Source organism: Scardinius erythrophthalmus (assembly GCF_964197995.2).
Source record: "Scardinius erythrophthalmus genome assembly, chromosome: 11".
NCBI lineage: Eukaryota > Metazoa > Chordata > Actinopteri > Cypriniformes > Leuciscidae > Scardinius > Scardinius erythrophthalmus.
In genome coordinates, this window is record NC_138231.1 from 13,575,299 (window position 1) to 13,600,519 (window position 25,221).

Here is a 25,221-nt window from a genome sequence, read left to right on the forward strand (position 1 = left end):
GGTGTTTTGAGCCTACTTGGCTCTGGTAGATTGGTTTGGTTGAGTCGCACTGTCATATTTGTAAATTTATCAAGTGGCTGCCATCAATTTGAGTGTTGGGTGATAGACAGTTGGTTTGAATATACTGGGGTTTTGGTTAAATTACATAAGGGACTGAAATGTCATGAACATCTTTCATTGTTTCAGCACAAGTCTTCAGTAATGCTGAATTTTGGTGAGCTGTGCCAACATCCACCAATCCCTCCCCTCCCACCCGATTAGATCGCCATGGTGATGGCACCCCGTGCTCTTGTAACCAAACATGTTATTCATTCCCAGGCCCTGGCCGTGGCCCGGTTCCCGGTTTTAGGAGAGCTTTCTCATGAGATGGGAGCACAAACAGGCACATGGAGATCCAAGCAATTTAATCACCATGACTATTAGGCCATAGTCTTAAAATGGTCTGACTGTGAGAACAGACCACCCCACCCTACCATTGGTCTCGGTTTCTCTTTAGTCTATTTCAGTAAAGTTCTTTTGTTCACCTTTGTCTTTCTACTCTCTTTAGGGTGGGGTATGTTCTCAAACATGTCTGCTGCAAGCATCTGACCCCTGAGTTTTGTCAGAACTGGGTGGTGGTTTGATTATGAACAGGCCCTGTTTATGTAAGCTTAATTAACTATGTTTAATTAGGTTGGAGTTTTAATCATATTCCAGAACATTGTTAAAGTGGAGCACACATAAATTCAGCACTTTGTTTAAAGCTTTAATTTAAGAATAAGGGCTCATTGTTATGTCTCTGCTTAGAAAGCGTAGTTGTTTTTTAAATGGTTCATTTTTTATTTCTTTTGTCCAGTCATAAAAGTACAACTGCTATATATTTGAATGAAGAATGCTCAGATTGCCCAAACAAAATCATGTAGCATTTCCAATCACAAATTCAAGTTCAACCACAAAGTACCTTGACTGTGTGTCACAACCCGTGAACAAATACTAGTGTAATTATTAGTTTTGTTGAGCAGTATTGACCTGATTTCTCTCTTTTTCCTTCCAGTCAAATGCGTCTCGGAGACAACAGCGCATGATAAAGAACAGAGAGTCTGCCTCTCTCTCCCGGAAGAAGAAAAAAGAGTATTTGCTGACGCTCGAGGCCCGTCTGAAGGTGGCGCTTTCTGAGAACGAGAAGCTAAAGAATGAAAACGGCACATTGAAAAGACAAGTGGAAGGCCTGATGAGTGAGGTGGGTATCCATGCTTTCTACACTAGCATTCTAACATCTGAGTTCGTTGAGATTTTTGCTTTTGATAGAAGTCTCTTATGCTCACCAAGGCTGCATTCATTTGATCAGTACAGTAAAATGCAGTTAACACTGTAATATTGTAAAACAATATTACAATTTAAAATAACTGCTTTATGTAGGCTATATATTTTCAAATATAATTTATTCCTATGATGGTAACGCTGAATTTTCAGCATGTTATTCCAGTCTTTAGTGTCACATGATCTCTCAGAAACAATTCTAAAATGCTGTCTTGGTGCTCAAGACATTTCTTATAACAGTTGAAAATCATTGTCCTGCTTAATGTGTTTTTTTTTTTCAGAATGCATTGATGAATAGAATATTCAAAAGAACAGAATTAATTTGAAATGGTAATCTCTTGTAAGATTATATATAGTATTATACATAGGGTTGTGCCGATAGACGATAGTATCGTGCATCGACGATAGACAGAGATATCGCCGATGGCAGATGCCTTTGACGATATCAATACGATAATTGGCTCGTTTTCCCATTAATGTATTAAATCATTATTATTATTATTATGAAGCTAGTATAGTTATTAAATTAGGAATTAATTAGGAACTACAATTATATTTGCCTTGCCTAAGTAAATTCATAACGACATCACCACCGACGCGCGTGTATGAGGACTCCTCAAAGAAAATGTTTTTAAAACAGACTAAAAAAACTACATCCCACAACGAAATTTAATTGCAAGGTGATCCATTCACAAATTGTCAAGAGTGCTTGTTTTAACAGACGCATCATTCTTATATAGAGCCAAGAGGAAGACGCGGCATCGTTGTTCGTCAGTATTTTGTTTCCATAGCACATTAACAAAATATTTAATGACACTAATAACACTAAAAACAATACAATTACAAAATATTAATTATAATAATATCAATAAAATTATATAGGCCGCCTAGGCCTAATAAAAGTCTTTAGTTCACGAAGCATATCTGTGAAACTCTGCCATCTGTGAAAATCACAAGCAACTTCAAACTTGTTTAACAAGAAATATTCTTAAAAAATTTTCACTGTCAATAATGTAAGTCCACAAGAGAAATATTAAGCCAGTAAATTGATAATTGCTGTACCGTTATATCCACCGTCGTCTCTGAGAGAACGCGCCGTTAATGCAGTGAAAGCTCCGTCCGTTTCTGCTTTCATTTTCAGGGAATGAGCGCGTTTACATGCACGTTATTAACTCAATTATGCTGAATAAACAGACAATGCATGTGGTCATGTAAACGCATTAACCCGTTTTCCTTTATCAGAGTCAAGTCATAGGTTTAAGTAGCCTATAACCGATCGACTTTTAGATTTTTGCCTCTGATTTCTCCCGGCAAAAAACCCGCGTTATTTGGGCTTATTGAAGTGCGGTGCGCATAACTGTGCGTTCACACCGCCGGCGGCGAGAGTGTCAAAGTGGCCGGAAGCCATTCGTTTTCCATGAGAGCCGGCGGCGAGCACCGGCGAGGGCGGCGCGTCTTGGACGGCGAGAGGAGTTGAAATCAAGTCAACTTTATGGTAATAAGCTATGACGCGGTTTGGCGGCAACCAGCGGCAACCAATCGGAATGTAGAAGTCCTCCGCCTGAGAGGAAAAAAAATCATGCATTCTAATCTACGTCAGAGCGTCAGAGCGTCCCCGAATCTTTCTACGGCGTCGGTGGCAGGGCGGCGAGAGCGAATTGTACGTTCACACCGCCCTGCCACCGATGCCGTAGAAAGATTCGGGGACGCTCTGATGCTCTGACGTAGATTAGAATGCGTGATTTTTTTTCCTCTCAGGCGGAGGACTTCTACATTCTACATTCTACCCTCGCCAGGGCTCGCCGCCGGCTCTCATTGAAAATGAATGGCTTCCGGCCACTTTGACGCTCTCGCCGCCGGCGGTGTGAACACACAGTTAGTGAAGTGCATCCAGACAGAGAGAGCACTGGTAGGAGGACATATATCGCAGACTCCAACACTTTTTTTTTGACCCAAGAAATTAAAACGTGTTCTCATCTCGTGCAGAAGTAGCCTACAGGCAAAATGCTGCATCTGTAACGGCATGAGAGGATAATGTGTGTCCGTAAATTTCCCGCTGACATGTTGAAATACTCTGAGTCAGATACAAGAATGATTAGGATCTTTTTTTTACCTCACTATACCGGGAAATAACCTGGTAGCCTATTAATAAACACTCCACCTTTGCTAGCAAAATAGAAAAAATTCTCATATTTAAAACGAAGTAATAAAACAAGCAAATTGATGAGTAAATAAGCAAGTTAATAATCAAATAAGTAAGCCCCGCCTCCCTCACGATGATATCGTGTATCGCCAATCTCACAGGCTGACGATAAGACGATATGAAAATGGAGCATATCGCCCAAGCCTAATTATATATATGAAGAATTTAAATTTAAATGGGGTGTGCTGTTGCTCTAAAATGTGTTAGTGTCTCTTCTCACGAGAGTGAAGTAGAGACACTAGAAGGGGCATGTCTAGTGTAAAATGATGAACCTAAATCTCCATTTCTTCCACTCCAGATAGGGGATAAATATGTTTTCATTTTATTTTATTTCTTATAAATGATATTTTTATATCTTATGTATGTGCTGTGTTTATTTTAATTGCTTTTCTGTAAAGCACTTTGAATTACCATTGTGTATGAAATGTGCTATATAAATAAACTTGCCTTGCCTTGCCTAATACTTTATCATTATTCATCTCTTAAGAACTCTGTGCTAAAAGCAACAGCTCCAAAACGGAGGGCTGTCTGTCTTATGGCAGTTCTGGTCTTCTTGGTCTTCAATTTGGGTCCAATGAGGTAAATAATTTAAATGAATCATACCATTTCAGTATTTTAATTTGTTACAGATTGCACTTTCAGATTGGTAAATGAATAAATCTGTGTCGCATGAAATTTGTAGCAGAAAGTACTTGGTGGCATAAGAAAAACTTCTCAAACTCCCATGGAAATATTTCCATATGTAACTCTTCTGAAGTAACCAGTAGGAATGTGTTATATAAAGGTTTTTAATATCCTGACTTGTTTTATTTCCTTTTGTGTCCCACCAAGTCTGCTTGGAGGATACAGAGGGTCTACGTTTCCTGCTGCCCCTGCGTTCAATGGCAGACACCTGCTGGGCTTTTCCCCTGAGTCAGAGAGAATCCTCGATTCAGACAGGCCTCAGACTGATACATTTAACCCTGTGAACAGGTAATACTATTCTGTAGTCTTCTACAGTTGCATGAGCACCTAGTCATGCTCAGTCCTCTGTGTGGGACCGGAAACACCAGAGACCCTTTCCTGCCAAAGCTTGCAGTGTCCATTTTTGTTTTACAAAACACGTCAGCACAGGTGTTGAGTGACTGACCAAATGCCTGCATAAGAGAACAAGGCTCCGTTCTCACATCTGCCCCCCACACACATTTTCATACTGAAACTGGGCAGCTAGCTAAGTTTGTTATTTTATCTACCCAGGGTGATGTTTTGAAAGGCAATACTGGCTTCTCATGTCCAAATAAATTGTTTCAAAAACATGAAACTCAGAAGACTTCAAATACCCCCACATGAAAAGACAGATATTTGAAGACATGATTACTTTGAAAACCTGTCTCTGTTTTCCCAAAGACATTCATCAAGCAGGTCTAGTGAATTTTGAGTTACTTCACTCCCAGGGGTCATGTTTCAAACTTCCTGGGGCCTGAGTTGACAAGATCACCAGCTTTAGTAAGACTCTGAGTTTTTTTTTTTTTTTTTTTTTGTGGCCAAAACAGGTGGTGTTCCACAAGGCTCAATTTTAGGTCCGTTTTTATTTCACTGCTTCCTCATTTACTCTTTGGTGTTTCCATTTCTGCTGTTTTTTCCACTAACAGCCATTCCTACTCTTGACTAAAGTTTTCTTATCCAGCTCAAATCTTATCCAGTTTTTTGGCTATCCGGGGAGCAAAGCAGGAAATTAAATTATGTAATTTAGCACTGGAGAAAGGATAAAGATTGAGATTCAGATGTTGTTTTTCTATAGGGAGTTAATTTACCCCTGCAAGAATTTAGAAATCTCCAGTTTATAGAATATTTCCACAGATCTCGTAGCTCTTGCTCCTGTATTTGACATTTCTAAAGGGTTTATCCTCAACTTTCTGCCTGCTTCCCAGTCTGAGTTAGGATCTGCCCAGAGATTGTGTTTCTAATATTTCAGCGTTTGTAAAGCATTTTTATTGTTGAGTGTTAAATATATTAAGAAGTTTAGTCTATTGTTTTAATTTCTTTCTTTTTTTAATTTAAGCCCACAGTAATCCAGACCTCCCACTCACTATTTCTACTGTGAGATGAGCTTCTCTGTCAGCAAAGATTGCTTCCCAGAGCTTCACCGTCACTCATCCACAGCCCCAAGTGTGACATGTTTCAGAGGCCATGTTTTCCTGATTTTCGGGAGCTATTGCGTTAAGCTGTAAATGTCTACACCAGTTTCTTGCAGGGAGATGGTTTAGGATTTTGTTGTTCATGATGTCTTAGATTTATTTTAAGTACAGGTTCACTGTACCTGTGATAAACATGAACTTGGCATTCATTGTTGGCAGTGTTCATTTATAGCTTTTAGAGATGTTCTCTTTTCCCGTAGACAAGATAAGAAAGAACCATCTTGGCTTGCACACTTGCACATGGTATTCTTTCAGATGTTAAGCCAGTACCAAGAGATGATTAAAACAAGAGCCTTATAAAATTCCGTACATTGTTTTGGAATTAAAACGTCCTTATAAAGACTCTAAACCCCCTTCTCCATTCTTTCCTTGTTACACTTTCCTGTCTTTAATGTTATTTTTTTCTCTCTCTTTCTCATAGGTTGGAGGATGTGCTATCAGAGCAGAAGGCTCTGATAGTGGTCAAGGATCCTCTGTATTTCAGAACTGCACCACCCTGCCAGCCACCCGTCAACAGGACCAAGTGCATAAAGTCAGTACTGAGCTTGTTTAAAATCAATGTTGACATTACCCCACCCTCTTTCACATTCAAATGCTGTTTTATTATAAATTTAATAGTGTTAGTAGTATCTGGCAGTTCTGGGACAAGCCAGTTCTCTTAAAATTTAGTACAGAGCAACTGGTCCGCAGTATCCTAAATTTGCCCGTCTGATCTGAACCGAGAAGCACTTTTAATTACTATAGCCCTAAACAACAGCTCTGGTACATAACCTTCTGAGCTCTGTTGTTATGACAGTAAAAGATAATTGTAGCAGTCTTTCGATCAGTGCTCCAACAGCTGTTAGACCACCTTTTAAAAAAATGTATAGTTCCAGTCCTTTATTTTACAATGGATTCAAATTTGGCTCAACCTCATAATCCTCTCAACACACTCATTACATCAGAATTACTGCAGCAATGCTTTCAATTATAATTTTTTATTAATAAATGATAATTTTTTTGGCTGTTTTTTATATATATATATATATATATATATATATATATATATATATATATATATATATATATATATATATATATATATATATATATATATATATACACATATATATATATATATATATATATATATATATATATATATATATATATATATATATATACACACACATATACACACAGTGAGGAAAATAAGTATTTGAACACCCTGCTATTTTGCAAGTTCTCCCACTTGGAAATCATGGAGGGGTCTGAAATTGTCATCGTAGGTGCATGTCCACTGTGAGAGACATAATCTAAAAAAAAAAAAATCCAGAAATCACAATATATGATTTTTTTAACTATTTATTTGTATGATACAGCTGCAAATAAGTATTTGAACACCTGTCTATCAGCTAGAATTCTGACCCTCAAAGACCTGTTAGTCTGCCTTTAAAATGTCCACCTCCACTCCATTTATTATCCTAAATTAGATGCACCTGTTTGAGGTCGTTAGCTGCATAAAGACACCTGTCCACCCCATACAATCAGTAAGAATCCAACTACTAACATGGCCAAGACCAAAGAGCTGTCCAAAGACACTAGAGACAAAATTGTACACCTCCACAAGGCTGGAAAGGACTACAGGGAAATTGCCAAGCAGCTTGGTGAAAAAAGGTCCACTGTTGGAGCAATCATTAGAAAATGGAAGAAGCTAAAGATGACTGTCAATCTCCCTCGGACTGGGGCTCCATGCAAGATCTCACCTCGTGGGGTCTCAGTGATCCTAAGAAAGGTGAGAAATCAGCCCAGACCTACACGGGAGGAGCTGGTCAATGACCTGAAAAGAGCTGGGACCACCGTTTCCAAGGTTACTGTTGGTAATACACTAAGACGTCATGGTTTGAAATCATGCATGGCACGGAAGGTTCCCCTGCTTAAACCAGCACACGTCAAGGCCCGTCTTAAGTTTGCCAATGACCATTTGGATGATCCAGAGGAGTCATGGGAGAAAGTCATGTGGTCAGATGAGACCAAAATAGAACCTTTTGGTCATAATTCCACTAAACGTGTTTGGAGGAAGAAGAATGATGAGTACCATCCCAAGAACACCATCCCTACTGTGAAGCATGGGGGTGGTAGCATCATGCTTTGGGGGTGTCCTTCTGCACATGGGACAGGGCGACTGCACTGTATTAAGGAGAGGATGACCGGGGCCATGTATTGCGAGATTTTGGGGAACAACCTCCTTCCCTCAGTTAGAGCATTGAAGATGGGTCGAGGCTGGGTCTTCCAACATGACAATGACCCGAAGCACACAGCCAGGATAACCAAGGAGTGGCTCTGTAAGAAGCATATCAAGGTTCTGGCGTGTCTCCAGACCTAAACCCAATAGAGAATCTTTGGAGGGAGCTCAAACTCTGTGTTTCTCAGCGACAGCCCAGAAACCTGACTGATCTAGAGAAGATCTGTGTGGAGGAGTGGGCCAAAATCCCTCCTGCAGTGTGTGCAAACCTGGTGAAAAACTACAGGAAACGTTTGACCTCTGTAATTGCAAACAAAGGCTACTGTACCAAATATTAACATTGATTTTCTCAGGTGTTCAAATACTTATTTGCAGCTGTATCATACAAATAAATTGTTAAAAAAAATCATACATTGTGATTTCTGGATTTTTGTTTGTAGATTATGTCTCTCACAGTGGACATGCACCTACGATGACAATTTCAGACCCCTCCATGATTTCTAAGTGGGAGAACTTGCAAAATAGCAGGGTGTTCAAATACTTATTTTCCTCACTGTGTATATATATATATATATATATATATATATATATATATATATATATATATATATATATATATATATATATATATATATATATATATAGTAATCATTTTACAATTAATATAAAAAAAAACATGGTTTACAGTGGTTTTATGGCCCCAATATACTTGAAGAGAAATCGAAGAACAAACTGGTGTGACGTCTTTTTTAACAAAATCAGGCCAAAATAAAGTTTGTTGTTCGTTTTGGGAGTTTGAAACAGCTTGCCTCTGGATGGTAAACACTTTTGAACTACCATTTGTCTGTGGCGAGTACGTAATAGGTAGGTGTGACTCTGAGGCTCTGCTTTTGATGTTGTCCGGTTCATTTCTTCTGTTTATTCCGTCGAGGTCAGATGCCTACAAGTAAAAACATGAATACACTGGAGAGCCGATTTATAGTAGAAATTGAAGTTTTATTTCTAATTAAAAGAGACACAGAATTTTTTATGTTTAATACTAAAAAGCTGCTTGCTTTTAAACAATCTATTGTATAAATTGTTTTTTAAATAAATGTGACATGACTTTACTGGAGTGCATAGCTAGTACAAACATATCCACAACGCTATGAACAGATGCTTCTTAACTATTGTTTTCTCACCACTGTCATTTTTGTTGTGCTTTTAAGTTATTAAAAGGAAAGATATTCAAAGAACATATCTAAACGCTGCTCTCAGCAGTGTGGCTAACAGTATACTGCATTTCAAACTTCTTTTTATCCCTAATATATCCCTAGTGTATCGGGGCATTTAGAACTGCTAATGTAAAACTTATAGCTTTAATAAGCACCTCAGAGTCAATTTTTTTTATTTTTCTCATACTCTTTTCTTATATCATGCAGCTTGGTTGCCATTTCAAATCCGATGTCCAGCCATTCATCAAAAATTAATAAGTCCACAAAGATTAATTCTTGTTGACCATATGTTTTTTATGCAAAACCACTCTGTTTTAAAATTGAGATGATGTTTCTGCTCTGCATAACTATAGGATAGCGCATGAGCTGAGAGGCTGGGTACATCGTCATGAGGTTGAGAGGACCAAAACCCGCCGCTTGAGCAACACTCAACACAGAGGCAGAACCATCCCGGTATGAACTAACACTACTTTTCCTCTTTTAAGCCTCCAATTGTCTTTCTACATTTATTTTATTCTTTGTTTTTCTGTCTTTCTGATATTGTTATACTGTTCTAAAGATTGGATTTGAAATCCAAATCAGATTTGTGTGAACAAAGCCAGAGAGACACCTAAGGGCCTTGACATTGTCCAGTTGTAGTCATTGAAGAGTCTTGTTTCTTTCTCTTTGACCTTCAGCGTGACATCTGTATTGGTGCGACTCAAGTGCAGACTCTTTGTTGCATACCTCCAACCCGGATACAGGCAGCTGAGAACCACCAGGATATAACAGTTTATTTTCTTTAAATAGATCTTTCTAAATGTTTACATTAGGGAGGAGACCCCTTTCTTTGCTCTCTCTCTCCTCTCACACTGCTTGTCTCTTTCATTCCTTTTTAACCCACTTTTAGTATAATCCTGTAGTCTTGGGAAAGTAAACACCCCCCACCCCAATCTGCTCAGACAATCTGACTTCTCTCTCTGACTAATTTCCTTTTTTTCCTTTTACAGTCTCTGCCACACTAAGTCTGATTCGCTTCAAAACCTCTGTCTGTAGCTTTACTTGATTTGAATGTGTGTAAAAACCCTCGCTTTTCTGTTTAAGCTTTAAAATCCCTATATGCAGTTTACAGTTTCCACAATTCATATAATAAATTAATGTTAATGTTTCACTACTATTAAAAAAATTGGGGTCAGATATCTTTTGTAACATTTATAAATGTCTTTACTGTTACTTTTGATTAATTTAATGTGTCCTTGCTGAATAAAAGTATTAATTTTTCAACAAAAAACTTACTAACCCCAAACTTTTGAATGGTAGTGTATACCATTCAAAACACTACATTACGATTTAATACACTGAAGCAGCATACATGTATTAACATTGAAATCAAAATGGTGGGAAAATATGTACTGCTTGTCTGTTGTGCAGGGGACAAAATATGGCAACAAATTATGGCTACCAACTTAGTCACAAAGAATTGTCTTGAAATGCATACATGCATTTTACATTTACTTTATTTGATAGTCATACAACATATTGACTCCTGAAATGGTAATACCACAGCCACAAATCAATGACAAAAGATCAGAGATTATTAGCCACAGGATTGTGTAGCCTAAAGGTTTGAAGAACCAGGCTGGAAGCTAAAAAGGTTATTGGTTCAAATAATGGACCGTATTCTGTGGCATAACATCGCATAAATGTTCAAGAAACATATTTTACCATCTTTGGTAGCAGAATCTCTACTTCAATCTGTACTGAAATAATTTTACATGAATAGTCCTGTGGCAAAAAAGCTTCACAATTCTAGTTCCAGAAACCTTCCCTTGTGCCTGATTTTGGCTAAATGTAAATCTGTACAGTTTATACACCGTACAGACAGAATTAATCAGACTGTACTTGTTTGCTTTAGTTCCTTATTTATTTTTTCAGATAACTAATAGTGAGAGCAGTTGGATGGAAAGCTTGTTATGATTTAGAGAAGTATAGTGTGCAGCAGGTTGATTGTTTGAAAGGCTGTCCTGTGTTCGAAGGGTCTGCCTCATGTGTGGAAACTGCCCTGACAGACACAAACACACACATATTCACTGATAACCATTTTCCACTAATAGGTTCCCACCGCCCAATCTGAAGTCATTCCAATGCGTTTCCACTACATTTAAAGGCCTTCTGGCCCAGAAAAACTGGTGGTCTTAAACAGGAACAGCTAACGCCAGAGAAATAATGTCCTCACCAACAACAACAACAACAACTTTAAACAAATCTAGTTCGCTCCCATTATAATCACAAAGCTGTGTACTCCGGTACCGCCAGTTGCAGCCATGTTTGCTTTCCGTCACCAGGACTGAAGCACTAAGTAAATACTGTCATGCAGAGTGCTGAGAGGTTGGGTGATTGCAGATGGATGGGTATACTGACAAATGGCTATTTCCCAGACTCTGTGTACTGTCGACACAGAGCAAAGAACTAAACAAAGTGTGAGAGAGATGCACTTTATCAGCCTAACACTCGATGACAGGAGCTTAAGCATAGAGATGTTAAAGCTCGTACAGTGACACACATGGGAATGTGCTTGTGCTCATATTAATTTTGTATAATTTGGTAACAGAAAGTGACATTTTTCTTTTCTTTGTCCGACAGAAAGCAGCAGATAAACGGGCTGAGGTACCACAGATAATGACACAGATCCAGTACACGGATTCCTCTGAAAAGTAAGTTTCTTTAGATGTGTGAGGAAGTTCCTGCAACATCAAACAGCATATTCGTATATCAGCATATTTGTCATCATGGTCTGTGTATGAGTCAGTCATCAGTTCTTGGTTCTGCAGTGTAGTGCCAATACTGTACAGGCTTTTTAATGGGGTATTTGCTTATGTGAGCAAAACGGTAAAAAACAGTCCCTTTATTTGTAATGTAAACTTTGTACAAATGTTGTAATGTTTACTAATGTGTATTCTGAGAAATGGTCTGAGGACAATTTGAATTTATGTATTACAAGACACTGAAGTTTGACGCCCAATTCGTCATCTGCCAAAGTCGGTGGTAGGTTTGGCAAAAATTTGGAGCGTGTAGAGGTGCGGAATTCTGGAATTTCTAAGATTTTTTTTTTTTTAAAGCTGTCATCAAATCCAGTATTAATGCCTGAGGGAAATTTTTCAAACGATGCCATATATAATGCATTTTTTTTTATCTTTTTGTGCAAGATCATCCGTACATGTTATTCCAAGAAAACATTATTTGTTCGTAATCTTTCATGAAGTTATAATACCTCTGTAATAACCAACAGCCAAATTGCTATATAAGCATCGTTTTAGGCTGTTCTTGCAGGCCATTCAGCCTTTAATATAATTTTTTTACGAGATGCTCTGTCTCAAGGGTGAAATTCACCCTCAGCTGTCATGTCCCAATCACAAAGCCACCTCACAAGTGGGTGCTGGTGTGTTTTAAGAGGGGAGTAGACCTCCAATGCAAACTCAGTTTTTTAACTCTTCTCTTGAATATTTTTACACCTTAAAGAGGTATCTGCCTACATGCCTCTATTTTTGTTTGTTTTTTTATTTCGTGTTTTTGGTTGGCTCACTTGCTCTCCCTCAGGGTAAATCATATTTTTGATTGCTATAGTTTGGCTGACCTCAGCAGTACATTGGGCCAAAAATCAGCATGGCTGACATTCCATTGCATCACACTGACAACAGGGGAAAGGCCACATTCACACAGGAAAGAAAGTGTTTTATCAAGAGATTTGTGAGAATTAGATTTTATATATATATAAAATCAAGGAGACCCTCCAACCTGAAAGAGTTGGAGCTCATCGCTAAAGATGAATGGGCAAAAGTGGAGACATGCAAAAAGCTGGTCAGCAATTATAGCAAGTGTTTGATTCCTGTAATAACCAATAAAGGCTTTTCTATTGATTATTGAGATGGGTATGAATAATTTTGGACATGCCACTTTTTGTTCAAATGTAAATAAAAGATGAGTCATAATTTTTTCCACAATGATGCCTCTTGTACATCATCTTATTATCTTCTGGGAGATGCCTGTGTCATTTCTAATCAAGAAAAAAAAACTTGCTGGTTGAATAAAAGTAACTAAGTCAGAATTTGCCAGGGGTATAAATAATTTCGGGCTTGACTAATATATATATATATATATATATATATATATATATATATAGTGGGGAGAACAAGTATTCGATTTAGCAGATTTTCCTACTTACAAAGCATGTAGAGGTCTGTTTTTTTTTCATAGGTACACTTCAACTGTGAGTGACGGAATCTAAAACAAAAATCCAGAAAATCACATTGTATGATTTTTAAATAATTAATTTGCATTTTATTGCATTACATAAGTATTTGATCACCTACCAACCAGTAAGAATTACGGCTCTCACAGACCTGTTCGTTTTTCTTTAAGAAGCCCTCCTGTTCTCCACTCATTACCTGTATTCACTGCACCTGTTTGAACTCTTTACCTGTATAAAAGACACCTGTCCACACACTCAATCAAACAGACTCTATCCTCTCCACAATGGCCAAGACCAGAGAGTTGTGTAAGGACATCAGGGATAAAATTGTAGACCTGCACAAGGCTGGGATGGGCTACAGGACAATAGGCAAGCAGCTTGGTGAGAAGGCAACAATTGTTGGCGCAATTATTAGAAAATGGAAGAAGTTCCAGATGACGGTCAATCTCCTCGGTCTGGGGCACCATGCAAGATCTCACCTCGTTGGGCATCAATGATCATGAGGAAGGTGAGGGATCAGCCCAGAACTACACGGCAGGACCTGGTCAATGACCTGAAGAGAGCTGGGACCACAGTCTCAAAGAAAACCATTAGTAACACACTACACCGTCATGGATTAAAATCCTGCAGCGCACACAAGGTCCCCCTGCTCAAGCCATCGCATGTCCAGGCCTGTCTGAAGTTTGCCAATGACCATCTGGATGATCCAGAGGAGGAATGGGAGAAGGTCATGTGGTCTGATGAGACAAAAATAGAGCATTTTGGTCTAAACTCCACAACCCCAAGAACACCATCCCAATCGTGAAGCATGGAGGTGGAAACATCATTCTTTGGGGATGCTTTTCTGCAAAGGGGACAGGACGACTGCACCGTATTGAGGGGAGGATTGATGGGACCATGTATCGCGAGATCTTGGCCAACAACCTCCTTCACTCAGTAAGAGCATTGAAGATGGGCCGTGGCTGGGTCTTCCAGCATGACAACGACCCGAAACACACAGCTAGGGCAACTAAGGAGTGGCTCCGTAAGAAGCATCTCAAGGTCCTGGAGTGGCCTATAGCCAGTCTCCAGACCTGAACCCAATAGAAAATCTTTGGAGGGAGCTGAAAGTCCATATTGCCCAGCGACAGCCCCGAAACCTGAAGGATCTGGAGAAGGTCTGTATGGAGGAGTGGGCCAAAATCCCTGCTACAGTGTGCAAACCTGGTCAAGAACTACAGGAAACGTATGATCTCTGTAATTGCAAACAAAGGTTTCTGTACCAAATATTAAGTTCTGCTTTTCTGATGTATCAAATACTTATGTCCTGCAATAAAATCCAAATTAATTACTTAAAAATCATACAATTTGATTTTCTGGATTTTTGTTTTAGTTTCCGTCACACACAGTTGAAGAGTACCTATGATAAAAATTACTCTTCTGCATGCTTTGTAAGTGGGAAAACCTGCAAAACTGGCAGTGTATCAAATACTTGTTCTCCCCACTTTATATATATATATATATATATATATATATATATATATATATATATATATATATATATATATATATATATATATATATATATATATATATATATATATATATATATATATATATATACACTGCTCAAAAAAATTAAAGGAACACTTTGAACACTTTACCATGCTGGATATCTATACTAATATGGACTGGGTAATGTGTTATGAACGAAAGGATGCCACATCGTTTGATGGAAATGAAAACGATCAACCTACAGAGGACTGAATTCAAAAACACCCTGGAAATCTAAGTGAAAAAATGATGCAGCAGGCTTGTCAATTTTGCTGAAATTTCATTGCAGCAACTCAAAATGGTACTCAGTAGTTTGTATGGCCCCCACGTGCTTGTATGCATGCCTAACAACGTTGGGGCATGCTCCTAATGAGACGATGGATGGTGTCCTGGGGTATTTCCTCCCAGATCTGGACCAGCGCATCACTGAGCTCCTGGACAGTCTGAGGTGCAACCAGGTGATGTCAGATGGACCGAAACACAATGTCCCAGAGGTGTTCTATTGGACGTAGGTCAGGTGAGCGTGGTGGCCCTCCAATGATATCATTCCTTCATCCTCCAGGAACTGCCTGCATGCTCTCGCCACATGAGGCCGGGCATTGTTGTGCACCAGGAGGAACCCAAGACCCACTGCACCAGCATAGGGTCTGACAATGGATCCAAGTAGAGACCTGCGCGGGACACAATGTTCAGTCCCGCTCCCGCCCGCTCCCGCAGTGTTCAGTCCCGCTCCCGCCCGCTCCCGCAAAGATTTGTCATTTTTAGTCCCGCTCCCGCCCGCATCTGTGATATTATGTCCCGCTCCCGCCCGCAAATGCCCGCAAGACGGCAGGCAGCAGGATGGATGTTCACATTCTGTCTCACGAAAGGTCTTGGAAAAAAAATGCGTGCGCACATAATTCCTTACAGTAACTAACACCAACAAAGATAAACATTAATCGGCCCAAATTTCAATAGGCTTAATTATCATGTAACATAAAAACAGCCTTAGGCATGGCCTACACACATAGGAACATTTGTTAAACGGATCATTTTTATCCTAGACTACAGGCCATTTAAACATTTAAAATGTGATCACCAAAACACGAAACGGTCCCATATTAGGCCTACGAACAGCATAATATTCACTAGTAGGCTAACAGTAACCAAAAAAAAAATAATAATTATTATTCGATTAGGTAATATTATTATCTATCTAATATATATAATTATATATTAGATAATGTTAGAATGTTATTGCTGTCTATTTTGAGCTTTCGAGTTCGAACACGGAGCAGCGGGAAGGAATTGTCTCTAAACAAGTGTGCGTGAGATTAGGCCCCGCCCGTACTCCAAAGGACAACATCCACAAGTTTAGGCTGCTTAAAACGTTTTTATTGCTGCCAAACAGAATCTCCCTCAAAACTACAAATTATGTACACTACTTTAATCATTTATATATTTTACTTTACACTCATATTTAATTTGCGGGAGTGCAGCGTATCATCCCTCCCGCCCGCACCCGCAAGTGCACCTCCATCATCCCGCCCGCGCCCGCAATGACCTTTCAAAATTTGTCCCGCGCCGCACTGTTTTGCGTCGCAACCCGCGGGTCCCGCGGGACTCCCGCGGGAGTGCAGACCTCTAGATCCAAGGATTTCATCCCGATACCTAATGGCAGTCAGGGTGCCATTGTCTAGCCTGCAGAGGTCTGTGCGTCCCTCCATGGATATGCCTCCCCAGACCATCACTGACCCACCACCAAACCGGTCATGCTGAACGATGTTACAGGCAGCATAACATTCTCCACGGCTTCTCCAGACCCTTTCCTGTCTGTCACGTGCTCAGGGTGAACCTGCTCTCATTTGTGAAAACCACAGGGCACCAGTGGCAGACCTGCCAATTCTGGTGTTCAATGGGAAATGCCAATCGAGCTCCCTGGTGCTGGGCAGTGAGCACAGGGCCCACTAGAGGACGTCGGGCCCTCAGGCCACCCTCATGAAGTCTGTTTCTGATTGTTTGGTCAGAGACATACACACCAGTGGCCTGCTGGAGGTCATATTGTAGGGCTCTGGCAGTGCTCATCATGTTCCTCCTAGCACAAAAGAGCAGATACCGGTCCTGCTGATGGGATAAGGACCTTCTACAGCCCTGTCCAGCTCTCCTAGAGTAGCTGTTTGTCTTCCTGGAATCTCCTCCATGCTCTTGTGCTTGGAGACACAGCAAACCTTCTGGCAATGGCACGTATTGATGAGCCATCCTGAAGGAGCTGGACTGCCTGCGCAACCTCTGTAGGGTCCAGGTATCGCCTCATGCTACCAGTAGTGACACTGACCCTAGCCAAATGCAAAACTGGTGAAAAACAGTCCGAAAAGATGAGTAGGGAAAAAATGTCAGTGGCCTCCACCTGTAAAACCATTCCTGTTTTGGGGGTTGTCTTACTGTTGCCCATCTAGTGCACCTGCTGTTAATTTCACTAACACTAAAGCAGCTGAAACTGATTACCAACCCCCAACCCCCTCTGTTACTTAACTGACCAGATCAATATCCCAGGAGTTTAACTGACTTGATGCTATTCTCTGATTAACAAGTGTTCCCTTTATTTTTTTGAGCAGTATATATATATATATATATATATATATATATATATATATATATATATATATATATATATATATATATATATATATATATATATATATATATATATATATATATATAAATTCCCTCTTCAGTACAAGTCAAAGGTTTTACCTGCAGTAAACATCATAACTTGCACATGCAGTTCTTATCCGTGATAAAATGTAAATCAGTGTTTGTGTCCTGTATGTAGGGTTCCCAGCAGTGAGCTGCAGGTGTATTACGCCCCTCGCCGCACCTACAATGACTTCTTTGATGAACTCAACAGAAGAGGGGACACATTCTACGTGATCTCTTTTCGCCGGGTAAGTTGATCTGTCTTTTCATCTATCTGCTTTCTATCGGCCTGTGGCCACACATTGATTTTAGAGCCCACACAGCATCATAAAGGGACACTTGAGATGGTTCCACCACAATAGAGCACATGGCCTGTCAGAGAATCTACTAGCATGTGTTAAATCTTGGGAGGTCTTTATAAACTCCTGTTTTTACAGTTTGTAAACTATCGTTCTTGTTTGAAATAAAACATACAGTGGGTCTTGTATTGCCACCTTGATTTTTAAAGATATACAAGGCAGTAAACTAATCTGTACCTTTTTTTTTTTTTATGTAATTTAAATTAGATTATATCACACTAATTATGCTGTACAAAATTTCTAAAGTTTTTGGTCAATAAGATTTAAAGAAATGAATACTTTTATTCAACAAGGACGCATTATATTGATCAAAAGAGACCGCAAGTACATTTATAATGTTACAAAAGATTTCTATTTCAAATAAGCTTTCTATTCATCAAAGTATCCTGAAAAATGATTTGATGTCAGATGACATGCATCATAGGTCAATTACTCATTGGATTTGCCAAGTTTGTGAGATTCATGGCTTAGTGGCATAATTATCAGAATCTATTCAAGAGGTTTGTTTGAGGCTGTTTGGATCAACCAAGCAAGACTCTGTCCTTTGTGTGGTCGTTGCAACATTTCATGGACACATGCTAACATTTTTTTGCTGCATATTGTTGTTTATTATAGTGATTTTCAGTTTCAGATTTAATCCCCCCCCCCCACCCTCTTCCCATAATGTCACTTATTAATGCACATGTATAGTTTTTATTTTTTATTTTAGCTAACAAATATTTTTTTGCAGCTACTTCCAACTTTGGAAAAGGGGAAAAACTGAATCGACGAAGAGTTATTCAAATGAGTCAGGCCTAATTTTTTGTACACATGTACATGATCTTAAGCTGGGCGTAATTTCAGTCAGACTGCATTTGTAGTAATCTTCTAACATTTTTGTTTCAGTCTAATTGCATGTCATCTTTCATCAGTTTGTTCTTTATTCCTTGTGTTTGAACTTTTTTTTTTTTTTTTTTTTTTCATAAACTCAGTATCTGCTTTTGATTATTCACTCAGAAGATTTGAATAATGTTGCCTGACATATTTGAAAAAAGTAATCTTAAATCTCTTTTGTTACGAAGGAAATAACGCACCCAAATTGAGACAAACTGCAATGGCTCAGCTCTGAAATTAGTGTTATCATATATTTCACCAATTTGCATGACAGTGCAATATGACAGTAGATGGTTATCACTCACCAGTTCATCCTGGTGATTTTTTTTTTTTTTTTTTTAATGGCAAACAGGTCTTCACGTCTCTTTTTTGTGAAACTAAAACAAAGAAATGACTCATAATGTCAGTGACTCATAATTACAAAATAAAGATGTTTTTGTGGACGCTACATCTTTTTCTGCCAGCTTTTTTTAAACGTCTTGATTTAAAGACTTTAAAATCAAAGTAGTCTTTTTTTGTGTTCATTAATATCAGCCCTGAAAATCAGCCCCATCTATGTGAGTTGAACCAGAAGATGTTTGACTGGTTTAATCAGTCAGTCAGTGCCCTGTTTTCTGTGTTTTATTATGTCTCTTGGTTTGTTCACTCTTTTGGGAAGTCAGACTCCTCCAAAACATCCTCAGATTATGACCTCCATTTATGAACGTTAAAAGGTCAACGCCTAATCCGTCAGATTTGCATTTCTGTCTGCCTACGATTCTAATGTGTGACCATTTGTTTAATAGTAGTCAGATCATCAGTAGCCCCTTTCACACAGCACGTTGATCCCAAGAAAATTGCCGTAAAATTGCTAGAGTGCCTTCTGTGTGAATGCAAACACGTCCCGGGATTGATGCAGGGATGGGGACCTAGTAACATTGCCGGGATCGGTCCCGGAACAAGCCACTCGGCAAACCCAGTGGCGCTACTGGGGAGTATGGACTTGTCTTCGTGTAGAAATGATGAAGAGGAGTTATTAGCAGAACTGACATCTGACAGGAGTTATCACATCCTGATGTCACGTGTCTTTACGGGATTTGTGTGAACACGCTCATAGATTCCGGAAAATCACTGGCAGTGTGAATGAACCAAAATCAAACGATCCCGGGACAAATCCTGGTGCACATTATCCGCGTGTTTTCCAATTTTTTCTTTTAAAGACAAAATGTTTTTGTAGAAAACCTCAAGAGGGTTATTTATGGTTTATCACAAAACAAAGATTATGAAGAGGACATATGGATAGTTCATCCAAAATGAAAATTGCCACCTACCTTTTTTTTTTATATAAAAGGAGGAGAAAAATAGTAATGAGTTTGAAAACATTGAGTAAATGAAACTTTTCCAACTATTTTGGGTGAACTAGTCTTTAGTTGAGTTTGACCATTTAACAACCCTAATTACAGCATTTTTAGTCTGTCAGACATGAATCCCTGAACTACTGTTAGACAACATTGGTGTCCTTTGACTTGTTAGATCAGCCCTCTTCTGATTTGTTTTTCAAGAATGTGTAGCTTAGAGAGGAGAGACAATCAGTTCAAAGGAAGGATAAAAGTGATTGTTAATAATAAACTTTATTGAAGGTTTTTTTTTTTTTTTTCATAGTTTTTGTTTATTTTGTTTCCTCTGTTTCTGGGCATGTGTCTCTGAGAATTTGCGTGTCTTATTTAGGTTTGCTTTTGTGCAGTGAGCCCAGCATCCTTGTCTGGACTGTGCTTGCAACTTAATATTGCTATTTTCTTTTTTCCATTGAATCAAGCGGTCTGATCTCCCAGAGTTGCACTACACACGTTCAAACTGTGCTAGGGATGTTTCTTGTTAATTGTTATCCTCATTGTAAGCCGATCACAATATCCTCAGTTTGCTGCTCCCTCTGAGCCAGTCACACTTCAGAGTTGACGAAAAGTTCATGTCTATCTGATGAGATGGTTGGTAACTGGCCCTTTCAATCTTTATTTTTCTCTTTCACCTTCCCTCTCATTGGCACTAGTCATGAAGGCAATTGAATCGGAGGATCGCACCCACAGGTTTCAGGTCACTTGCTGGAGTACACAAAGAGAGAACATGGCAACTTCTGTGCTCTTCCTAAAAGACCTCATTGTCATAATCTAGTCTAGGGAACCACAGTGGGCTGGAGAAGAGGGAAAAAAGCCAGAATCCTGTAACACAAATTTAATAATCTTTGAGCAACATTATGATGTATTTGGTGTTTTGTTTCTTTTTAATCAGAACCAGAATTGAACATTAAATGTGACCCTGGATCACAAAACCAGTCTTATGTTGCACGGGTATATTTGTGGCAATAGCCAACAAAACATTGTATGGGTCAAAATTATCGATTTTTCTTTTATGCCAAAAATCATTAGGATATTAATTAAAGATCATGTTCCATGAAGATATTTTGTAAATTTCCCACCTTAAATATATAAAACATTTATTTTTGTGAATGGATGCAGCACTATCGCCAATAGAAATGGACAACTTTAAAGGCGATTTTCTCAATGTTTCGATTTTTCTGTACCCTCAGATTCCAGATTTTCAAATAGTTGTATCTCGGCCATATATTGTCCGATCCTGACAAACCATACATCAATGGAAAGATTATGTATTCAGCTTTCAGATGATGTATAAATCTCAATTTAAAAAAAATTACACATAAGACTGGTTTTGTGGTCCAGGGTCACAAATGGATATTTCACCCAAAAGTGAAAAAATTGTCTTCGTTTACTTTACATTTCTTTCATTTAAAAGGCAATTACAATTGGAATCCATTGAAGAATAAAAGTAATACAGATTTGGAATGACATGAAGATGAATAATTAATGACAGGATTTTTATTTTTGGGTGAGCTATTTGTGTCTCATTGTGAATTCAGTTTTCTGCACATCTTTACTGCAGTGACAACAGATGGTATTAAACGCTAACACATTTACTGAAGTCTACATGACACAAGACGTCACAAATCCATGACCCGTTTCCCATCCATCACACAGACATGAGTGTTATTATAATCTCCAGCTCCATGGCTTTCCTGTCCATATGGTTTCTGTCTTCAACAGGTGTGTGTCCTGACAGGTTCATGTCTCCGAATGTTACAGTTGAGTTGGACTAAATGTACAAAATGTACATACATTTATTACCAGATTATAGAATTGTTATACGACACTCTTTAGCGCTTCAAGTTTGAACTTGTTTGCACTGAAATAAACTGGCTTCAGCAAATGTAATTTGCATATACATTACTGTTTGGGTCAGTATGATTTTCTTTTTTAAAGAAAAAAAATGCATAATGGTTTCCACAAAAATATAAAGAAGCAACTGTTTTCATCATTATTAATAATAAGAAATGTTTTTTGAGAACCAATCCAGTGTAATTTATGTTCTCACCAAAGTAATAAACTCTCCTCATTCTTGTGTTTTTATGGCTGTTCTTCTTTTGCTTATAGGATCACCTCCTTCTTCCTGCCAACAATCACAACAAAGGCAGCCGCCCCAAGATGTCTTTGGTCCTGCCGGCTATGAATTACAATGGTAAGAGAAAAGAGTTGTGAATCATCTTATTATCTAATGAATGAATTGGTCCTTGTCTCACACAAAGCACAAAGAACATTTGACTTGACATTTGATTTGACTTCTGGGATTGATTTATGTTGTGCGCGTTTGGATGGGGGTGTGTGTGTATATATATATATATATATATATATATATATATATATATATATATATATATATATATATATATATATATATATATATATATATATATATATATATATATATACACGTGTGTGTGTGTGTGTGTGTGTGTGTGTGTGTGTGTGTATACACACACACACACACACACACACGTAGCATTATTATATTTTTGTATTATATTAATATTTTATACATGCATACACATGATGTATATTTACAAATGCATACTACAGCTACAGGTTTTATTTTACCATGCAAAACAAATGCATAGATAAACAAAAAGCTCAGGAAAAAGCATATTTTGACAACAACATAATCAGTTATTAATATTTAGTTGACTGTCTTGTTTTTGCATGTGTTCATAATTTTCTTTGTATGACAACCTTATTTGGCATGTTTCATTGCGTTATCACAAATAAAACAATTAAATCCGAGCACAACTACGCAATATACTCACAAAATCTTAAAAAAAAAATTAATACTATTTGAATAAGGGAGTGAAGATTTTCCTAAGTCCTTTCCTAGACATTCCCTACTTAATTTCTCTCCTTATATTCCTTGGCTATGGTTGCAGTTATTTCCATACTGGGAATCTCAGGAAGGGTCACTCAGGGAAATGTCCGAGGGTGGACAGGCTTTGTGAAAGATGAGAGTTTAAGCCTTTTAGAAAGAGAATAATGATAGAAGTATAGAGATTCCTATTATTATTGTGTTAATACCTCATGTCAGGGTCCTTGGCAAACAAATGGTGTACACATCAGGACAAATTATCTCATAGTTCCTTGTTTGTGTCTCTCTTCTAGTGCAATCATGAGACACACTTTAACTTGTTGCAGTCATTAAGATGGATTTCAAACCTGTTTTTAAATCTGTCTGAAATCTTTCCGACTAGTCGTCGAAAAGGAGGGCATTTGATCCAAGTTGTTTAATGACAAGAAGAATAAACATTCTTGTTGCTATGTGTGTGAGTTTTTCTGTGAGAATGCAGTGTCTCGGAAGAGCATGATGTTGTAATTGACGCACAGTCTTCGATTAGTGAGGCTCACCAGAAAACAAGAAACCTGCCATATCTTAAAGATCATAGCCTTGAATTGTTTATGTAACCCAAATCTAAGTATTCCCTCTTGAGAAGACAGTTGAGCATTGTGTACACTGAATCAGTTTTGTCTGGCTCCATACTGTTTTGATTTAGAAATGCATGTTCAGTGTTGGCTCTCACATGGTTTTATTACAAGAACAACTTTTGTTGTGAACAACACAATTATTTATTTTTGGAAATTGCCCCCAGCTGATTCCGTTCTGTTCTACATGCTCAAGATCGTGTTTGGGTTCGGGGTGTTTTCCACAACGGGGATGGAGGAAAAATCTTTCAAGGTTGTTTATTTCTGAAAAAAAGGTTTTTTTTTCTCCCTCAATTTCAATAATTTCATGTTTGGTTTGAAACATAACTGTTGACTGTTGTTGCAGTGCCTGGCAGAGTCAGTACATATATTATCTGTTCTCTTTCACTCTCTTCCCTGTGGGGAAGTGAGTCAGCATTATAATCGTTTGTGAATGTTGAAGATGATGACCGTCATAATATTTCCCCTTTCTTTCTTTGTTTGTGCACTGCATACGTTTTCGAAGAAGTCATATCAGTGAAAGGCATTGCTTTATTGTCAAAAGCCTAGTTAAAAAGCCTAATTCTGGAAAGAATAGTTCACCCAAAAATGAAAATTTTGCAATTTACTCACCTTCTTGTTGTTTCAAATGGACACAAAAATAATTTTTGTCCAGTTCGTAGACAGTTCATAGTGACTGACGACATATATTCAGTCTTTTGAAACCATACTATAGCTCTTTGTGCAGAAACATCTGAAAATACATTTACTTATCTTTTCTTCTAGTGAACTGTTAACTCACAAAATCACACAATTGATTCATTCTTTTGAGATGGTTCTTTTTATCAAGGAACTGGTCACAAATCAGTATATTCATAACAACATAATTCATAACAAATCAGAGTTTAAAAAAAATTGGGCCGAACTATTTCTTTTAGGCGCTAAATATCAACCATTTTGGGGCAAACGACTGCTGTTATGGGGGAACGTGAGTTTGGCTGGAACCTAAAAGGTTCACAACCACATTCTCATCCGGAATTTACCCTTGAGTCCACATGTTGCCTTAATCAGTGGTTTAAATGGTGTTTGGAAAGTCAGGCCTAGAACCAGACATATCCAAAGGGAATTCACCTGACGAAAAGCCTTTTGTAAGAATGGAAAATTACATTTCTGACATATTGGAAACTTATATATAGGATGGAAAAGATCATTTTTTAAATATGTGATGTGTACAGCTCAGCTGTTCAGTGTCATTTTAGTGCTTGCGGTGAAATACAGTGAGACGATTGAGACGAATGCTATAACCCGTCATCTATGATGATTTCTGCAGCACTGCTGAGTTTTTTTTTAAAAAGCACCTGTGAAAATACACATTCTGTGACATTTTTGACTTTATTCCATTTCATTGTGGTAGTATCAGAGATAGATGGGAATATTTTGGTTTCAGAAAGACTGATAAGTTTACTATAAAGCCTGGTTTATACTCGACGCGTCCGCACGAGCGCAAAGGTGCGCGCGGCAAAAATGACGTCATTGCGGTGTGGGCGGTCGTGCGCGTTGGGTTCGCAAGACCCAATTTCGCCTGGCGGTGTGCGCGACATTT

The 25,221-nt window shown here is 38.4% G+C and overlaps 1 protein-coding gene across 1 annotated transcript in view; it reads left to right on the forward strand.

Annotated features, from left to right (window-relative positions):
* The window catches only part of atf6 (activating transcription factor 6), a 51,219-nt gene that overhangs the window by 21,258 nt on the left and 4,740 nt on the right, over positions 1–25,221 (forward strand). The window contains exons 8-15 of the mRNA XM_081379412.1: positions 1,034–1,219; positions 3,990–4,081; positions 4,334–4,474; positions 6,101–6,211; positions 9,471–9,570; positions 11,740–11,810; positions 17,691–17,802; positions 22,269–22,353. Of these exons, the coding sequence (XP_081235538.1) occupies positions 1,034–1,219; positions 3,990–4,081; positions 4,334–4,474; positions 6,101–6,211; positions 9,471–9,570; positions 11,740–11,810; positions 17,691–17,802; positions 22,269–22,353 (898 nt within the window). The remainder of the gene's footprint in view (positions 1–1,033; positions 1,220–3,989; positions 4,082–4,333; positions 4,475–6,100; positions 6,212–9,470; positions 9,571–11,739; positions 11,811–17,690; positions 17,803–22,268; positions 22,354–25,221) is intronic.